This window comes from Labeo rohita, chromosome 12 (assembly GCF_022985175.1).
Source record: "Labeo rohita strain BAU-BD-2019 chromosome 12, IGBB_LRoh.1.0, whole genome shotgun sequence".
In the NCBI taxonomy this organism is placed as follows: Eukaryota; Metazoa; Chordata; class Actinopteri; order Cypriniformes; family Cyprinidae; genus Labeo; species Labeo rohita.
Genome location: NC_066880.1, coordinates 15044460 through 15061769, shown reverse-complemented (window position 1 = coordinate 15061769; position 17310 = coordinate 15044460). Strand labels below are relative to the sequence as shown.

General features: G+C 39.5%; 1 protein-coding gene across 1 annotated transcript in view; it reads left to right on the top strand.

Annotated features, from left to right (window-relative positions):
* nrxn1a (neurexin 1a) overlaps window positions 1–17310 on the top strand; it is a 208953-nt gene that overhangs the window by 143351 nt on the left and 48292 nt on the right. Inside the window, 1 exon segment of the mRNA XM_051123964.1 lies at window positions 247–366. Coding sequence (XP_050979921.1) covers window positions 247–366 — 120 coding nt within the window.

The following is a 17310-nucleotide window of genomic DNA, read 5'->3' as shown; positions in this document are numbered from 1 at the left end:
AGTGTCTGAGAAAGATTAATATTTAGCTAAACAGAAGATATTTTTCTCACTGGTAGTTGGTTTTTCATCTAGGGGAGTGAGCAGATGGGACAGTTCTGTGTGGCTGTTTCTGCTGCAATAAAAGCTTTTCACTAGTCTGGATTTTTATGTCATAAGGGGCCCATGAATTTATATACCCTTCTCTTTTCTGTCTGTTTGTTTCTCTCTCTCTTTCTCTCTACACTACTCTGTCATCGGTCTCTTCAGGCCCCAGCACTACCTGTCAAGAGGATTCGTGCTCCAATCAGGGCGTGTGTCTGCAGCAGTGGGAGGGGTTCAGTTGCGACTGCAGCATGACATCATTTGGAGGGCCGCTCTGCAATGACCGTGAGTCTATCACCTCTCCTTCTTCACAGCTGCTGTAGGAAAACCCAGCACACTGATCCAGAACCACTTAAATTGGTTTGTCAATGGATGAGTGCACATGCGCTGCAATTATTTATGGTATTTTGAGAACATCAGCCAGTTTGATGACTATTATTTTTATTTATAATATTATTTTTAGGAAATGGTGCTGAATATATAAACTGTGAAAAACATAAACTGTCCAAGTCATATTCAGAACTCTTCACAATACTTCACAATATAAGGACTGAGATTAAAAAAGAGATTCCACTGATGCATCAGATGTGACATGTCACATCGAATTAAAATGGAATCTCAGTGACCCTTAAAAAAGTGGCTATTTTCAGAACAGAATACTAGCATGCTGTTTACTGCCTACTGCAGAGAATACACCACATGCTCCCACTGTTTTTAAAAATAGCATGTGAAACAATGTGTCTACGCATTGTGAAAAACAAGCGTTTAAAAAAAATAGTATGCTACATTGTTGTCACTGAAGCCTAGTTACCATTTTAGAAGTAAACTACACACAGTGCGCCTCATTCATAAATCACATGCATAAATGAGTAAATTCTGAGTATTTTGCGTGTAAAACAGACCATTCCGAAAACTCTCCTCTGGATTTACAACACTTCGTAAACATCCGATTTGATAGTTAAACAATGTATGTTAATGAATTCCAATCATTCATAAATAATGCGCTCATGCATGCTCATTCACAATTAGCATTATCTCTGCCTATGAATTACAGAGCTACACAAATTGCGTGTCCAGGAACGCAATGGAATATTCTGGTCTACTTTCTCAGGTTTGGCTCCAGTATATTGCATAAATGCAAAAAAGACTAATAGGCCATTTGCCTAACAATAAATATTCCATAACGTGTGTCCACCAAAATGTTTATAGCGTGCTGAAAAATGTTGGGCGCTCTTCTTAAAGCAACCAGCTGGTGGCACTTGAAAACACTTCAGCACAGCGTTTTTCCAACTATAGTTGCTATATGATTTGGAATATCCACAGCGGCAATGTATTACTAGTGTCTCATTTGAAAGAATTTTACTAAATATAAAAAAAAGCAGTAATACTGACTTTTCTTTGTAGGCAGTCGTTGTACAAGTAGGATGGTTGGTCGGTTTTTGTCCAGCCCCTCCTCTATTTACGGCTGGGTAAATAGTAACAGTGATGAGCGCTATGTATTACAAAAAAAAGTATATATATATATATATATATATATATATATATATATATATAAATTATATATATATATATATACATATATATATGTGTGTGTGTGTGTGTGTGTGTGTATGTATATGAAGAGTTCTGATGCAAAACCAGCTAAAAGCCATCTCAGTCAAAAATGAGATAATGATACTGAGTGAATGCTCCTGACATAAGTATACGTCCATCAAATACTTTTACTTCAAACTCGCTAAATTCCAGCCTCAGCCCAATCAGAAGTACCAGTACTTACATAGAAACCTATACAAATTAGCCAGAAAGAAATGCTAATTTTAAAGAAATACGTTAGATGGATTTAGAGGCTTTTGCATCTGAACTCTTCATTTGTGTATATGTATATATATATATATATATATATATATACATATATACATATACATATGTCATATGTATATATATGCATCAAATTCAGTGTCATCAGTTTGCCAAAAATAACTCTGAACATTTTACGCACCATTTACACATGGTAGGAAGCAGGTGTACATTTCTTTCGTACCAACTAACATTTTAAAAATATGAACATTTTTATGAATTCAAAAGTTTACGTCAGAACAGTTTTGTGAATGATTTACACAAAAATTCGTTCTGCTGACGTTTCATGTTTCAGGCCCATTGTCAGTTCGTGATCATTTTGGCCAGTATTGTGTACATATTGGCAAATCTAGTAGGTCATCCTGTTTAAAGGATTAGTTCACTGCCAGAATTTAAAAAAAAAATCTTGATAATTTACTCACCCCCATGTCATCCAGAATGTTCATGTTTTTCTTTCTTCAGTCGAAAATGAAGGTTTTTGAGGAAAACTTTTACACGATCCCACCCGAGGAATAAGAGTATTATCTAGCGAAACAATGTAATTTTCTAGAAAAAAATCAAATTGATATACTTTTTAACCACAAATGCTCATCTTGCACTAGCTTGACTTCACACATTACATAGTCACATAGGAAAGGTCACTTGGAACTGACCCATTACTTACAAAGCAAATGTGCAAAGAAAGTCAAACGCTCTTTACAAAAAAGGGTAAAACAACATGTCTGACTATTTTGAAGCTGGAGGAGAAAATGAGGTGAAAAGAAGTTTTTCGCCCTACCTTTCTACCCTACCTTTTTGAATTGAAGTACACAGATAAAAAAACAAACCACTTGTGACCTTTTTTAACGTGATTTCGTAATGCTTGCGGACGAGCATCGCAGAGCTAGTGCGGGATGAGCATTTGTGGTTAAAAAATTATCTAAATTTTTATTTTTTTTAAGAAAGTGACTGATTGTTTTACTAGATAAGACCCTTATTCCTTGGCTGGGATTGTGTAGAGCCTTTGAAGCGGCATTGAAACTGCAAATTTGGACTTTCAACCTGTTGATCCCTGTTGAAGTCCACTATCCAGAGAAAAATCCTGGAATGTTTTCCTCAAAAACCTTCATTTATTTTGAATGAAGAAAAAAAGACATCTTAGATGACATGGGGGTGAGTAAATTATCAGGGAATTTTATTATGAAATTGAACTAATCCTTTAATGTATACAGGAAAAATCATATCAACCATAGTATTTATAGGATTTATTGAATTTTACCTAGTATAGGCTGATTGTAATACTAAGTATTCTTACTGCATACTGCCAAAATTGTGCAGTCTTCTGCTACACCACTAGAGGGGGTTAGTGGACAGTGCATAGCTGGGGATCTGCACCATGCTGTATATCACAATATGCTGCAATGAGTAAAAAAAAAAAATAGATTTAGTCGACTGTTTCTCATAGATATAAATGATGCGTAGAGGAAAACATCGCATAAGCGAGCATGAGCGTTTATGAATGGGTTTGTAATATTGAGCTGTACCCCAAGAAGAGCGTTGACTGAATTTGGTGTGAAAACCCCTAGTGCTTGTAGCCCGTGAAAGTGCTGAGTGCCAGGAATCTGAAGCAGAGTGAAAGTCCTTGAGATGGTTTACGGAGAAGATCTATTACAGGCTCAAGCCATGCACAGCTAATCCATTCTGCGGGTTTGCCAAACTGATAAGAGCCTGCCTTTGTTCAGGAGGAAGAAACCACATAGACGGCTTGCATTACATCATCCGCATCCCCACACCTCGCTGGAATCTATTCAGTGTGTTTTTAGAGATGAGAACGGCAGGGGAAGATAGGATCGCTTTTGCTACCTAATTAGAATTATAAAGAAAAACATTTCTTTTCGCTTGCTCTCCACCCCCCCAACCCCCCATATCTACAGTGATTCAGATCGATAAATGAAATAAATTGGTGGTTTCGCCTTTATTATTGTATGCAAGCCCATGGGTTAATGATTACAGTCTGAATCCATCTTTTACTGGGCACTTATTTGAGCAAGGATCAGACAGAATGATATGTGCACACACTATTAATGTTCCTGCACGGTCATATGCTCATGCGCACACACACAAAGGCTCATTTGGATGTGTAGAAGCCCAGTGATCATCAGGCCGTGAAGGCAGTGCAAAGAGAAAGAGGCTTTGTCTGAGTAAAGCCTGGGTTTGAGACTCGGCCGTGGACATGCGTGACCACATCACTTCACCTTAAGACCTGCACTGCATGTACTACAGGCCTATAGTTGCCAAAGGTATGACCACTCAGCACCAATTCGCCATCTCTGAAACAAGCTTTCACTAACACATACACATGCGTGCACGGATCAATACACAGATCCCTGCGGGGTAGGTGCAGGGTCCCGAATTAACAGTTGCCACGCGCTAAATGCAAGTAAAAATGAGGAGCTGCTCACCACTGACTGGGAACTTTATTTGTAAATGCGACATTATATATAATTTGAGTATAATTTGTAAAAACATATGTAGAAAAGTTCTTGCATTAATCCACCAATATAAAAATTTAAGGAGCAAAATAAAGATCTTCATGTTTTTTTGTTAAACTGTGAGATAATGACCAAATTAATAATGTTTATATTATTTTTTATTATTAATATTAGTATTTTTGTTAAAAGGCAAATGCTTCATGACTAGTAAGAAATCTTTAATATTTAACTAAATAATGTAATGATGAAATAATAAAATAAATACTATTACAAATCATTATTTATGATTATATTTTGATATAAATATAGACCAAAAAATGGTTTAATGGCCTGTAGGAAATTGTACGCTGGTAAATTTCTATTTTTATGCAGGAAAAAGCAAATAATAATGTAATTTTTATAATGACAAATACATGAATATTGTTATGATTCATTGTTCATCTTCATATTATTGATGTGATAATATAAATACAGAAAAAATATAGTTTTATGGCCTGTAGGAAATTGCAGGCTGGTAAATTTTCTCAATTTCTATTTTCATACAAAAAAACAAACAAACAAACAAAAATGTATGTGTAAGTTTAAAGCTATAAAAATAGAGAAAGTGATATGAAGAGAGAGGCTTCATGGACTAGCAAATATTAGGCTTTTTCATGTGCAAAAAAAGAAATTTAGCTAAATCTAAATTTCATAATGACAAACGTATGTTTAAGTTTTAATACTAAATGTTTAATTTATAAAATACAGAAAAAATGTGGTTTCGTGAACTGTAGGAAATATTAGGCTGGCAAATTTTCTTAATTTTAATTTTTATGTAAAAAACAACAACAAACACAACTAAATCTAAATGTTATAATGACAGATGTATGTTTAAGTTTTATTATTAAATGTTTAATTTAAAAAATGGGAAAAATGTGGTCTCATGGTCTAGGAAAAAAAACAACAATGTAAATTTCATAATGACACATTTATGTTTAAGTTTTAATATTAAATGTTGAATTAAAAATACAGAACAATGTGGTTTCAAGCACTGTTGGAAATATTAGGCTGGTAGATTTTCTCAGTTTCTATTTTTATGCAAAAAAACAACAACTGTAAGTTTTAGTATTAATATTTAATGTTTAATTAAAAATACAGAAAAAGTAGTTTCATAGACTGTAAGAAATATTAAGCTGGTAGATTTTCTCAATTTCTATTTTTATGCAAAAAATACCTAACTAAATCTAAATTTCATAATGACAGATGTGTGTAAGTTTTAATATTAAATGTTTAATTCATTTCATGGACTGTAGGAAATATTAGGCTGGCAATTTTTTCTCAATTTCTATTTTTATAGAAACATTAAACCAACGTTTCATAATGCCGTATGTTTAAGTTTTAATATTTAATGTTTAATTAAAAAATACAGAAAAAAATGTGGTTTCATGGACTGTAGGAAATGTTAAGCTGGCAAATTTTCTCAATTTCTATTTTAATGTAAAGAAGAAAGTCTAATTTTCATAATGACAAATGCATGATTAGGTATTAATATTAAATGTTTAGTTAAAAATACAGAAAAAAAGATTGGCCTGTTTCCCGGTCAGTTGGAAATATTAGGCTATTTTTTCAGTTTCTTCATTGTTGGCATTTCTGCGAAAGTTAATTCTGAACGCTGGTTGGGTGCATTTGTCCATTATTCTCATCAAGCATAGATTTAAATACACTTCAGATCTGAATACCTACTATGAACAGTTTGGTTTGAGCCGGTTATCAAAGAGCGTTTTACAAAATAGCAAGGAGAAATAGAAGAGCCAGGGTTCTGCGCTGAATGCAAAACTGACTTGCTCGGTGTAAATGCTATAAAGAGGCAAAGCATAGATAAGAGACGAAAGAATTACATGATTAAAAAATGACCACGGCTATAGGGAAAAACACAGAGATAACCTGATTCTCACGTGAGAAATGTGATATTAAATCTGATCGAGCTATTCATGGCTATTCACGTGTCTGCTCTCTAACCGAAAAATATGTGTTTAAAGATGTGCTTCATTTTTAATTAGCTTGTTGCTTATCGAAGATCTTGTTTCTTAATAAACAACATCCCACCGGTTACTGGAGCATCATGGGTGGGGGGAGTTGATTCATGCTTCCTGTAGTCAATGGATAGATAGGGAGAGGGAAAATGATTGTAGGGTGCTTTATTTAATTTTTTTTGCTTTCGCTTCATAAATCATGCCTCCTTTCTGTATAAAAAAGAAAGCAGGGCAGAACAACAGAACATTAAAAATGGACACAAAAGCTGGAGTGAACCGAGAGGAAGGAAGGAAAAACAGACCTTTCCTGCTGTTTAAAATACTTGAAATCTTTTTTTCTTCCACAGAATGAAAGCACCAGTATTAAAACATGCTCTACTTCCTTTGAATCTGCTTTTGAGGTCAGCTGAAAAAAGAAATGGATTGGCTCAAACATGTGACTGCCAGAGAACAGTGAGGGTCCGCCGCTCAAAGCGACACCCGGCGTTCGCCATTAGGTGGCAGCCTTGTAAACAGAAAATAAAGCACATGCTCTTTTCGCAGGCTGGGTTCTCACATTCTTTTAATATCTCAGGGAACAATTAGCCTGCTATGAATACAGCAGACTGCTTCCCAAATTGTTTCATAAACCTCTGGAGTTGCGATATGATGTTTCATTACGTACAACACTGGGTATTGCTAAAGTCACAGTGATAAAATTGGCTTCCAAATAGAGCAGTTTCAGCTCCTGCTGCAGTCTGTCTTGGAGCCCCTGGCGAAGCGGCTCTGATCACCCGGCTTTGTCAACTTTAATTATACAGTGCTAACGATGCTCAAAGCTGAGAGGAGGGAGAAGCAACGATCTCCTTGTGTGAGAGGAGATGACACCAGTGTTACTTTTAGTGCATCTTTCTTCACACTCCAACTGGAGTCTCTGTGGAGAAGCACACCTGCAGACTTCCTCCTTGAACCGGCAAGCAAGCACACCCACAACATGGGGTCCGCGTTAGGACCACACAATATTAATTGAGGATGTTCTTTCTTGCTTCATTTGTTTGTGACAAACTCACACTAATAAATCAGAGATACACTAGATTTGGGGGTTTGATTGATGACACGTAGGTCCAAACGTGGGTTTGGGAGGAGCCGAATCATTCGGTGCTGTCAATCATCATTATGAGCCTATATAAGCGGCCCTCAATGCTCCATCCCAGCGTCAATTCTTCCGGCCTCCCTCCACCTCCCTATTTCCTCCTCTATTTCAGTTATTCTCCCTGTATGAACCCTGATAATCTCAGCCTCAGATGTCATGCCGCATAAGGCACACTTAGCTGGAAACGCTTCAGGAGTTTCAAAATCAGCATCGAATTGGTTAGATTACACTGGATTTCCGGGAGACGCGTGTCACGTTCTTTAAAGTTCCACCTGGAAACAAAAATTCTGTGGCACTAAACCCTGTTGTGTTTACAACGGTAACAACGAGTGCTTATCAGGATCAACTAAACGCTGGATTTTAAAAAATAAGTGAAAAATGTAAAGTTCGCAGCATAGAATCTTTAAAATATGTCAGAGAGTTTTCCACACCGGTCTATTATTGTGCTGACATTTCCACGGCCCAAAACACGACGCAGCACAAAACAAAACTTGATTGGTTGCTTTACCTGTCAGTCATATGGCCTCTTGGGCAGGCCTTGGCCATTCAAAGCCGTTCCCAGACATTCTGCCATCAGTCTAAAGGTTTGGCTATGCAAGACTAGTACCCTGATAGCACAGGTACATCTTGGAGACGTCTATTTGACGTCTGTATTTACATCTGCAAGGTGTATTTTTTAGATTGTTTAGATACAGATGTCAAATAGACGTCTATCAGATGTCTTTAAGATCTTTATGATTTAGAATGTATGTAAAACTGACATCTTACAGACATCTGCCAGATGTTTGTACACAGCAGATGCTTTCCAGATCAAGTGATCTTTAACAGACATCTTGCAGACGTACATGTGCTATCTGGGTAATACCACAATGGGGAGGTTGAACTCGGAGCTCAAGCCGATCCTCGAACTCGTGAAACTGCTCATTTACACACCCTGTTCTGGGGTTATGACCAGTCATGGACAGTAGGGTAAAAAAATAATTATAGTCGGCAGCTTTGTGGGCAGAGCGCTAACATATAGCGCCATTGCGCTCCGGGCGTCCCGAGTTCGAATCCCAGCTTAGGTACTTTTCCAGACCTTCCCCCCCTCTCTCTCCCGCTACTGTGCCATCAGAATAATGGTGAAAACACACACACACACACAAAAAAAACTTTAAAAAATGCTAAATGCTAACCATATAATTGTGCAAGTCAAATTCTAAACCTTGACTTACTTTCTCCTGCGGACACAAAGAAATTATTTTGAAACATGAAAGTATACAGTGAAAGTCAGTGGGGTTCATCACTGTTTTGGTTGAAATGGTTGAAAGTTTCTTCTTTTGTGTTCCACAGAAGAAATAAAGCCGTACACGGTGGGAGGGTGAGTAAATTATGACACAATTGATATTTTTGGGTGAACTAGCACTTTAAGAAAATGTTTTCTGTTGTTGACGTCAAAGCCTGGGCATCCATCTAAGCAGTATTTTGACTTATCATACTTGTCGCTTGGTACAAATTAGGCAGATGGCAACAGGATTGGGTTGTATGAGCCTTCATTTTCATAAACTGTAAAATTCCTCAGTTTCATTACAAAATCTGCGACAAAAATGTCAAACCTTGCAGAATTCTTCAGATTACAATTTCATCTAAGCTTTGCGTGAAGCCTTGAAGCTACTGCATTTTGCAAGTAAGAAAGAATGCTATTGAATCAAGTCAGGCGCTGTCCGTGGTGCTGAAGTGCGCCCAATGACTGTCCTTCCGGCGAGAGAACTCATTCAGCTACACAATGGCCGAAGAGGGAGGAGTATATCAAGGTTTGACTAGTTTGTGAAGGGAGGGAGAGCCCACACTCTCTGAATTCCAGCTGGACTCTTCTCGAGCCACCCCTCTGTCAAGGAGAAACGAAGACAGGAAGAGAGAAAGAACGATTAGGAGGACGAGACACGAGACCCCCCCTTCCACAGCTGCACGCGCCTCCCTGATGATCGAGGGGGAGGGAGAGAGGAAAAGAGGGGGAGGAAAACTCAGCCAAGCTTCACCGTTTTCTGTTTCCCCTTCTCTTCATTCAGAGGGTCTTTTCCTCTAGGCATGCTGCTTAGGAACGCTTCCGCTACAGAGAAGCCATAAGGAGTGAGAGAAGAAGAAGGCTGACATTTTCAGAAACTCTGACCACCTTTTTCCACACGAGGACCACTTGACCACTCTTGCCCTTTCTTGGTTCTCTCTTCCTATCCTCCTTTGGTGTCTGCTAATGTTTCCTCTGAGAGTCAGTGCGGTCTCAGCCAGCCAGGCAGCAGCGGCAGCAGAAGCAGCAGCAGCAGCAGCTCTTGTGTGGTGGTGTGTGTGAGAGAGAGTGTGTTTGTCGTTTGGGGAGGGGGAGAGGCACTCTGTATTGAGTTAAATGCTGCAGCGGCGATCTCGTCTTGTGTGTGCCATCGCTTCTGGTAGTCTCCCTGCTCCTCTCCTATTCTCTCACCGGGGATAACGAGGGATGCAGCCTTGTCTTCATGGGATACAGCTGGGATTCCGGCGATAGGAAAAGTCCAGGACTGCTGGGAGGTCTGTAACAAAGGCTGCTCTCACTCTCTTCTCCCTCTTCTCCAATACACCACTACGCCTCTACCTTACTGGAGTACTGGATCGGATTCCGTGGCTTCTTTCTTGTTTCTCCCGCAGGATTTCGTGTTTTTGAATGCCATGAGAGGAATTTAATCCAGGATCATTAAGTTTACCTCATTTTTTTGAATCCCTACCTCGGAAGAACTCTGTGGAAGTTCCCTCTCCATGTGGATTCGGCACGTGCTGTTGTTGCATGGTCAGGATCCAAGGCTTGAGCGGGACATGGGTTGCCAGGTGGTCTAAGGACGCCCCTCTTTAAAGTCCTTGTACTCCGGCAGCATGCTGCATCTGTGGCCCTGCGGGGCTCCTGGTGGTCTTGCGTCCATCCTGCTCCGCGTCAGCCTGCGCCTGGCTCTCTGGCTGCCACCGCTGACTTTGGGGTCAGCCCTGGCTTTGGCAGAGGGGCCTGGGGAGCTGTACGTCCCTCAACATATGCCTCATCACCTCGTGCCTGCCGCCAGATCCCACGCCCCCCTGCGGGCAGGACATGGTGCGTAGCTTATTCGACTGCCACATTCACCCTCTCACCACTGTAACCTTTCATTCCTAGAGCTTCTGTTTTGTGCCGAGATTTTAGCATAAGAAACGATATCATGCTCTTGTGATCTCACCGTAATTGGCCGAGCTCTACGAGTGTACTTGCGCAATTATGTGGTCAGGATGCAAATGCGATCTTTAAGAGGTGTTTGTGAACATTATGCAGATGCATTATGCAGAGTACAAATGTTGAGAGCATAATGTTGGCTGCAGCACAATCACTTAGCGACCAGCGATTCAGCCTTCCGTTGCGCTGACTATGCTTGAATATGTGCGTATTTGTGTTATTTCTAGGGGCCATCGAGGGGGCTGTGTTTATATAAGCACCGGGGCAACATCCTTAACCTCTCCTGTTCAAAAGGCCACGTCCGTGCACGCCAACTCGAGCTGACCTTTGACATGATGAAATTATATTCAGATTGCATGGTGGTCACCGTACCGTGTTGTGTGTGCGTGTGCGGAGTTAATGCAGCGAACTTGAATGTTGTAGGTCGAAATTGAATGTCTTAGGTCTAGAAGGGACAGTGGACGGGCTTTTATGTGACTATTAGACCCTTGAGCCATCGTTGGTGCACCCCCCACACCTTCTTTGAAACTCTATTACTTCTCCATTCCCGTTAAATCCCACCGGCCACCGCTCTTGAGACCGGTATACGGTATAAATTGAACACCTTCTGCTTTATTGCACCAGATTTTTTCCCCCCAGTTTGTGTTGTAATGTCTCGTTGCGGCTGGCTGTTTAAAACTATCAGGGCGATTTCCACGCTGTGTGTGCAGAGGGGCTTGAGCTGTCAGTATGTGATCCACTGCACTTATATAACAAGACCTGGCTGCCTCTCAGCATTATCCTCACAGATTATGCTTTGATAAAAAAACACACTATTGAATAGAGGCAGGGAGGAAGAGAGCGGAAGCTTGTGAAGTGAGACGAGTCATTTATCATCCTTTCTGAAAGGCTCTTAGTTTTTCTTCTCTACCTCCTTGCCTCTCTCCATATCACTCTTTCCTTCTGTCTTTGTCATATTCTTCTTTTCTGTGTGTGACACAGCTGGCATCTCTAATGGCAGGGTGTGCTGAGATCACAGAGCCCCGCTGCTCGTATGCGTCCCCCCAGGCGGCGAGGCAGCGCATCAGGGTCCATTGCTTCTGCCTCCGCCCCCCTCCCGGCCAAGCTAATCTAAACCTCTCAAACCTCCGGACCTCTTTCGCCCGAGAATATTCGGCGCCATTGTTCGCAGCTGAGCATAATTCACGAGCTCTGATAATAATAAACTAAAACCCAAGTCGCTTCCAGCTATGTGTCTGCTACGCTATTTACAGCACCAGCGGACACCTTCTCAATCTGTCCAGCCCTACCTGCTTCCAGCACTGTTTTAGTATGCCGCGACGAAGAGTTTGAAAGCAGCACGAGTTCTGGTGTTGCAGCAAAATTACCATTTAAAAACCATTAACAGTGGGTTATGTGGAGTGCAGAAAAGTGTGTGCGTGCACCCTTGTCTGTGTGCACCAGTAAATGTGCCCACCGAAATGATTGGATGGGAACTACAAAAAAATGAAAGCAGAAAAGCGAGGCAAATTATCAGAAGTTACCCTGGGCTCCAGCACAGTGTTTTTAAAGTCAAACCCTTCCTTTATTTCGCCTCTCATTTTGCTGCAGTCTTGCACTTTTATCTCTTTTTCCTCCACAGTTTCACTGACAAATATAACAGAGGCTACATTTAGATGAAGGTCTACAGTATTAGAATGCTGCTTCTCTCACACCTACAGAAAAAATGGATCCTATGTAACTCCCCCTCGTTCTTTAAAAAACCTGTTTGTGAGTGTGTATGTGCTTGCATATGTTTCCAAAGGCTGTGTGAGCAGCTTTAGCATGCTGCCTCTCTTCTTCTCTCTCCTCCATCATTGCAAATCTGAGTAGAGTTGGAGTAAGTGAGCTCATGGGGTTGAGTAATCTTCCTCTATCTAGCTCTCAGTGGTTTTTGCTCTATTTTATGTCAGAGCTATAGTTTGAGAGGCCTGAATTGCTGTAATGAGAGGATAGCATGGATTTGCCAGTGAATGGTGATGTGCCTGGTTAAATATGATACTTCGAGAGGCTGAGAATTGGAAGCGTAGGCTGTCCTGACTATGGAGGGAATTAAAAGAGGCAAAGGAATGAGCGGAGTGGTCAAAGACTGCATGCACTTGACAGTGATATTCGACTGGGAGCAATACAGCATCTCCACCAGCAAACACAGTGAGTGACTGTACAGGGCTGGAGGCTGTACTCTATAGTGGGTGCATTGTGTGTGTGTGTGTGTGTGCGCGAGTTTATATGAGAAAGACATATCATCCCCTTGATAGTATGGAGGTGATTGATTCTTTAAATGCTATACACTCTCCCAAGAGAATCTGCAGAAAGAGAGAGAGATAGAAGGAACAATAGCTGTGGTGTGTAATCTAAACCCAGTCAAGCCAAACCTCCAGAGAGATTTCTCATTATGTCACTGTAGCTCACACATGGGGCTCAGGGAGGCTTAGACTGGACGTACTGACACACACACACACCTGCAAAGATTATTACACATGCTTCCGTCTAATAAAAGAGTTATTTGTGAATTCATCGCTCAAAGTCGACACAGCACTTTCTTTTATTTCTCCTACATTTATTTCTTTACCATCTCCTCATTCTGTCTTTCGTTCATTCCTTACTTCTTTCTTTACCTCCTCATTTGCTTTCTTCATTCAATTTAATTCATATTGCCAAAGCATTGTACATAGCAAAATAAAAAACAAAGCAAAAATACCCACAAATATGCATCCATAAATAAAATAAATACATATAAAATACATCCATATATATATATATATATATTTATATAAACATTAATGGTTCTACTAATACAGATGTGCTCTTTACTTTTTTCTCTCTTTCTTCTGCTTTTCCTCTCTTTTTCCTTTCTTTTTACTTCTTTCCATCTGCTTTCCTCCTAATTTTTCCAACTTTCATTACCTTTTTCCATCTTTTCCTTCATTTCTTCACGTTCCTTTTGCTTCTTTTCTTTCTTTTTGCCTCATTTCCCTTTTCTGCTTTGTTCCCTCTTTCATTTCCTCCTTCATTTTTTATTTTAATTCCTCTTTGATTTCATTAATTTTTCTTCTCCAGTTTTCCTCCTCTAATTTCCTTAATTCCTGACATTTTTTTCTTTTCCTCTACCTCCTTTTTCATTATTTCTTTACTTTTGTCTAATTGTTTTTTTTACCTTTTCTGCTTTTTCCTCCTTTTCTGCTTCTGCTCTTTCTTTTTTCTTTCTTTCCTTCTTAATTTTTGCCATTCTTTAATTTACTTCCTCCCTTATTTCCTGTCTTTTTCTTTCCTTTTTCTTCTCCCATTTTCCTCCATTTCCATTCTCTTTCTTTTTCTTTCTTTCTTTCTTTCTCTATTTGTTCCCTCTTTTCTTTCCTCATTTTTTGCCATTTTTAATTTATTTCCTCACTTTTTCCTTTCTCTTTCTTTGTTTCATTCATTCTTTCTTTCATTCTTTCTTTCTTTTTCTTTCTTTCTTCTTTCCTTCTTTCTTTTTTCTTCACTCTTTTCTTTCCTCCTTAATTTTTGCCATTCTTTAATTTATTTCCTCCCTTATTTCCTATCTTTCTTCTTTACTTTTTCTTCTCCCATTTTACTCCATTTCCATTCTTTCTTTTCTTTCCATTCCTTCCCTGCTTTTTCTTTCCTCCTCCTTTTTTCTCTTTCTCTACTTCATTTGTTCCTCTCATTTCTTCATCTGCAATTTCTTTTTCTTTCTTTCTTTCTTTCTTTCTTTCTTTCTTTCTCTATTTGTTCCCTCTTTTCTTTCCTAATTTTTTGCCATTTTTAATTTATTTCCTCACTTTTTCCTTTCTCTTTCTTTCTTACTTTATTTCATTCATTCTTTCTTTCGTTCTTTCGTTCTTTCTTTTCTTTCTTTCTTCTTTCTTTCTTTCTTTCTTTTTTCTTCACTCTTTTCTTTCCCCCTTAATTTTTGCCATTCTTTAATTTATTTCCTCCCTTATTTCCTATCTTTCTTCTTTCCTTTTTCTTCTCCCATTTTACTCCATTTCCATTCTTTCTTTTCTTTCCATTCCTTCCCTGCTTTTTCTTTCCTCCTGCTTTTTTCTCTTTCTCTACTTCATTTGTTCCTCTCATTTCTTCATCTGTAATTTCTTTTCCTTCTTTCTTTCCTTTTTCTTTCTTTCTTCCTTTCTTTCTTCCCATTTCATTTTTTCTTCTCCTCCTTTTTCTTCTCAACTTAAATTCCTTCCTGTCATTCCTTCTCTCCATCCTTCCTTTCTAACTTTCCTTTTTACCGATTTTCTTCCTCCTTTCATTTTTCTCATTCCTAACTACATCTTCCTTACGGTTGTTTCTCTCTCATTCTGTCATGCCTTGTTTTGTTTTTTTTTTTCATTGTTTTCTCTGCTTTTATTCTGGCAAATACAAAATGCAAATCATACACAAAGATCAACACATACATATACATTCACAGGATTATTTACACGCTCACACACCCCGAGCCTAAGCCTCATCGTCTCCTAAACCCCCTGGAGGAGCTCAGGAGCCGAAAGCTCGTTATAAAAACAAGCAAATCAAAACAACATCCACTAAAGTGCCACAGCAGACAGGCTTTCGGCCAGCACAGCACTGACCGCTCATTCCCAGCTCTACCCTAATTGGCCCGGGAAAGGTCAGCAGGAGAAATACCAGAGCTCTACCACGACCACAAACCTCAGCGCTCCTTGCCTCTTTCACTCTTCAGTAGTCTCTTTTCACATATGAACTGCTGGTTTTTCTCTAGCCATGGCTCATTGTATTGACTGGCTCTGTGAAGCAGCATAGATTCGGCTGCAATATCCTCAAAGGTAAATTGTACTGCCGTAATGTACCCGTATAACGCTTCTGCTCTCCAGATTTGTAGAAATTTCAGTTTGTGCCAGGCTATTGTCCTTGAATTACGTTGCACTAAACATGAGATAAATCAGAAGACTTTACATTTCGCAATGGGTTTTATTGTTTTATTAGTTCTGATTCATTCAGCCCCCTCAGGTCTGACAATAAAAACCGAAGAGAGTATTAAAGAAGGGATAGGAAAATGTTTTGACAGTGCCAATGATGCATGTAAAAATCAAACCCGTGAGGCGTGCAGGAACTGAACAGTATTAGAGCTGTCCGTGTAGACTCTCGACTGCGTCCCGAGGCAGCCACCCACCCACCGCAGAGCCTAAACTCTCCCAACCGGAGACTGAGTCTCTGTCAGTCAGCTAGAGGATTCCTTCACGGGCAGACAATAAAACCATGCGTTGCGCTAGAGCCGTCATAAACATGACGTCTCGTTTTGAAACCTGCGCCCTAAGTTGATTCCTGGAGAGGGAGAAACCGCAGTCAAATTTACGAACGTTTCTCTTTTGCTGAAGATAACGGCCAGTTTACTAGCATCAAACTCACACACATATGCAAAGATACACACATTCATCTACACATCCGCTAGCTCTTAGGTTGGCCAGTGTTCCGCTCGAGCTGTTGCCTGTAATTACCCAGTTGGTGTGGAGCGCTGTGGTGTCAGTCTGGTAATTGGAGCTGCAGTAATTCACTTTTTAATTGCCTGTTTATTATTGCAGAAGCCTCAGTTTTGTAGTTGCAGCACAGCTCGCACTGAATGTTTAATAAACAAATACAATGTCACAGACTCATATTTCACATAAACATTATAATTGCTTCACATAAAAAAACATCAACACTCACTCTCGCCCACACACACACACAAACACACACACACACACCTATTCTTCTCAGCGTAATGGAACAAAAAACAATTTTCTGTCCATAACCTGCCAGGTGGATAAGCTAGCAAAACACACAGAAAACAATACACCACATACCTGTAAAACATAAAAGGGGGATCTAAAACCTTTTTTTAACCTGGAAAAAAAATTTAAACAACAGGGGTTATGCTAAAAAAATAAATAAATAAATAACATTACAAAAAAAGTCTTAGTCCCAGTCTCAGACTTTTTGATCCCACTCTACACTTTTTACTCGTATGATTATAGGTTTGAAACATCCTTAAATCACTTGCAATGCTCTTGAAACTTGTGAAGGTTATAATACAGCATGCCATTCCATTTTTGGTGTTTTGAAGTGTTACTTTTAGATTTTTGTATACTTCTCTATGTGGGGTCTTCACTTTGCCTTCTGTTTATTTTGACAGCATTTTCATACCAGTGGGGTGCATATGTGTTTGCGTGTGTGTGTACTTACGTGTGATGTGCAGAACTGTATTGTAGTTTGTGTATGCGTATATGTGTGTGTGTTTGCCCACCGGGTGAATGACTCCAACCCTGCAGAGTTTGACTGATGTTCCTCATTCTTGCATGCAAGTAGGAGGTGGGCAACCCAACACAATGCACAGTAATTTTAGACCAAACTGCCAGGGCCCTCACAATGCGTGTGTTCTAAGGAAAGAGGCATCTAGGGACATGAAGCAGAATAGAGTGGGAGCTCAATTCATTCCCCATTCCAAGACACGAGCGCAGTGTTTTGTGTTTCTGAAACGTTTATTGATGGAAAGTCAGCTCAGCGCAGCTTATAAATATTGTGTTTTCAGCA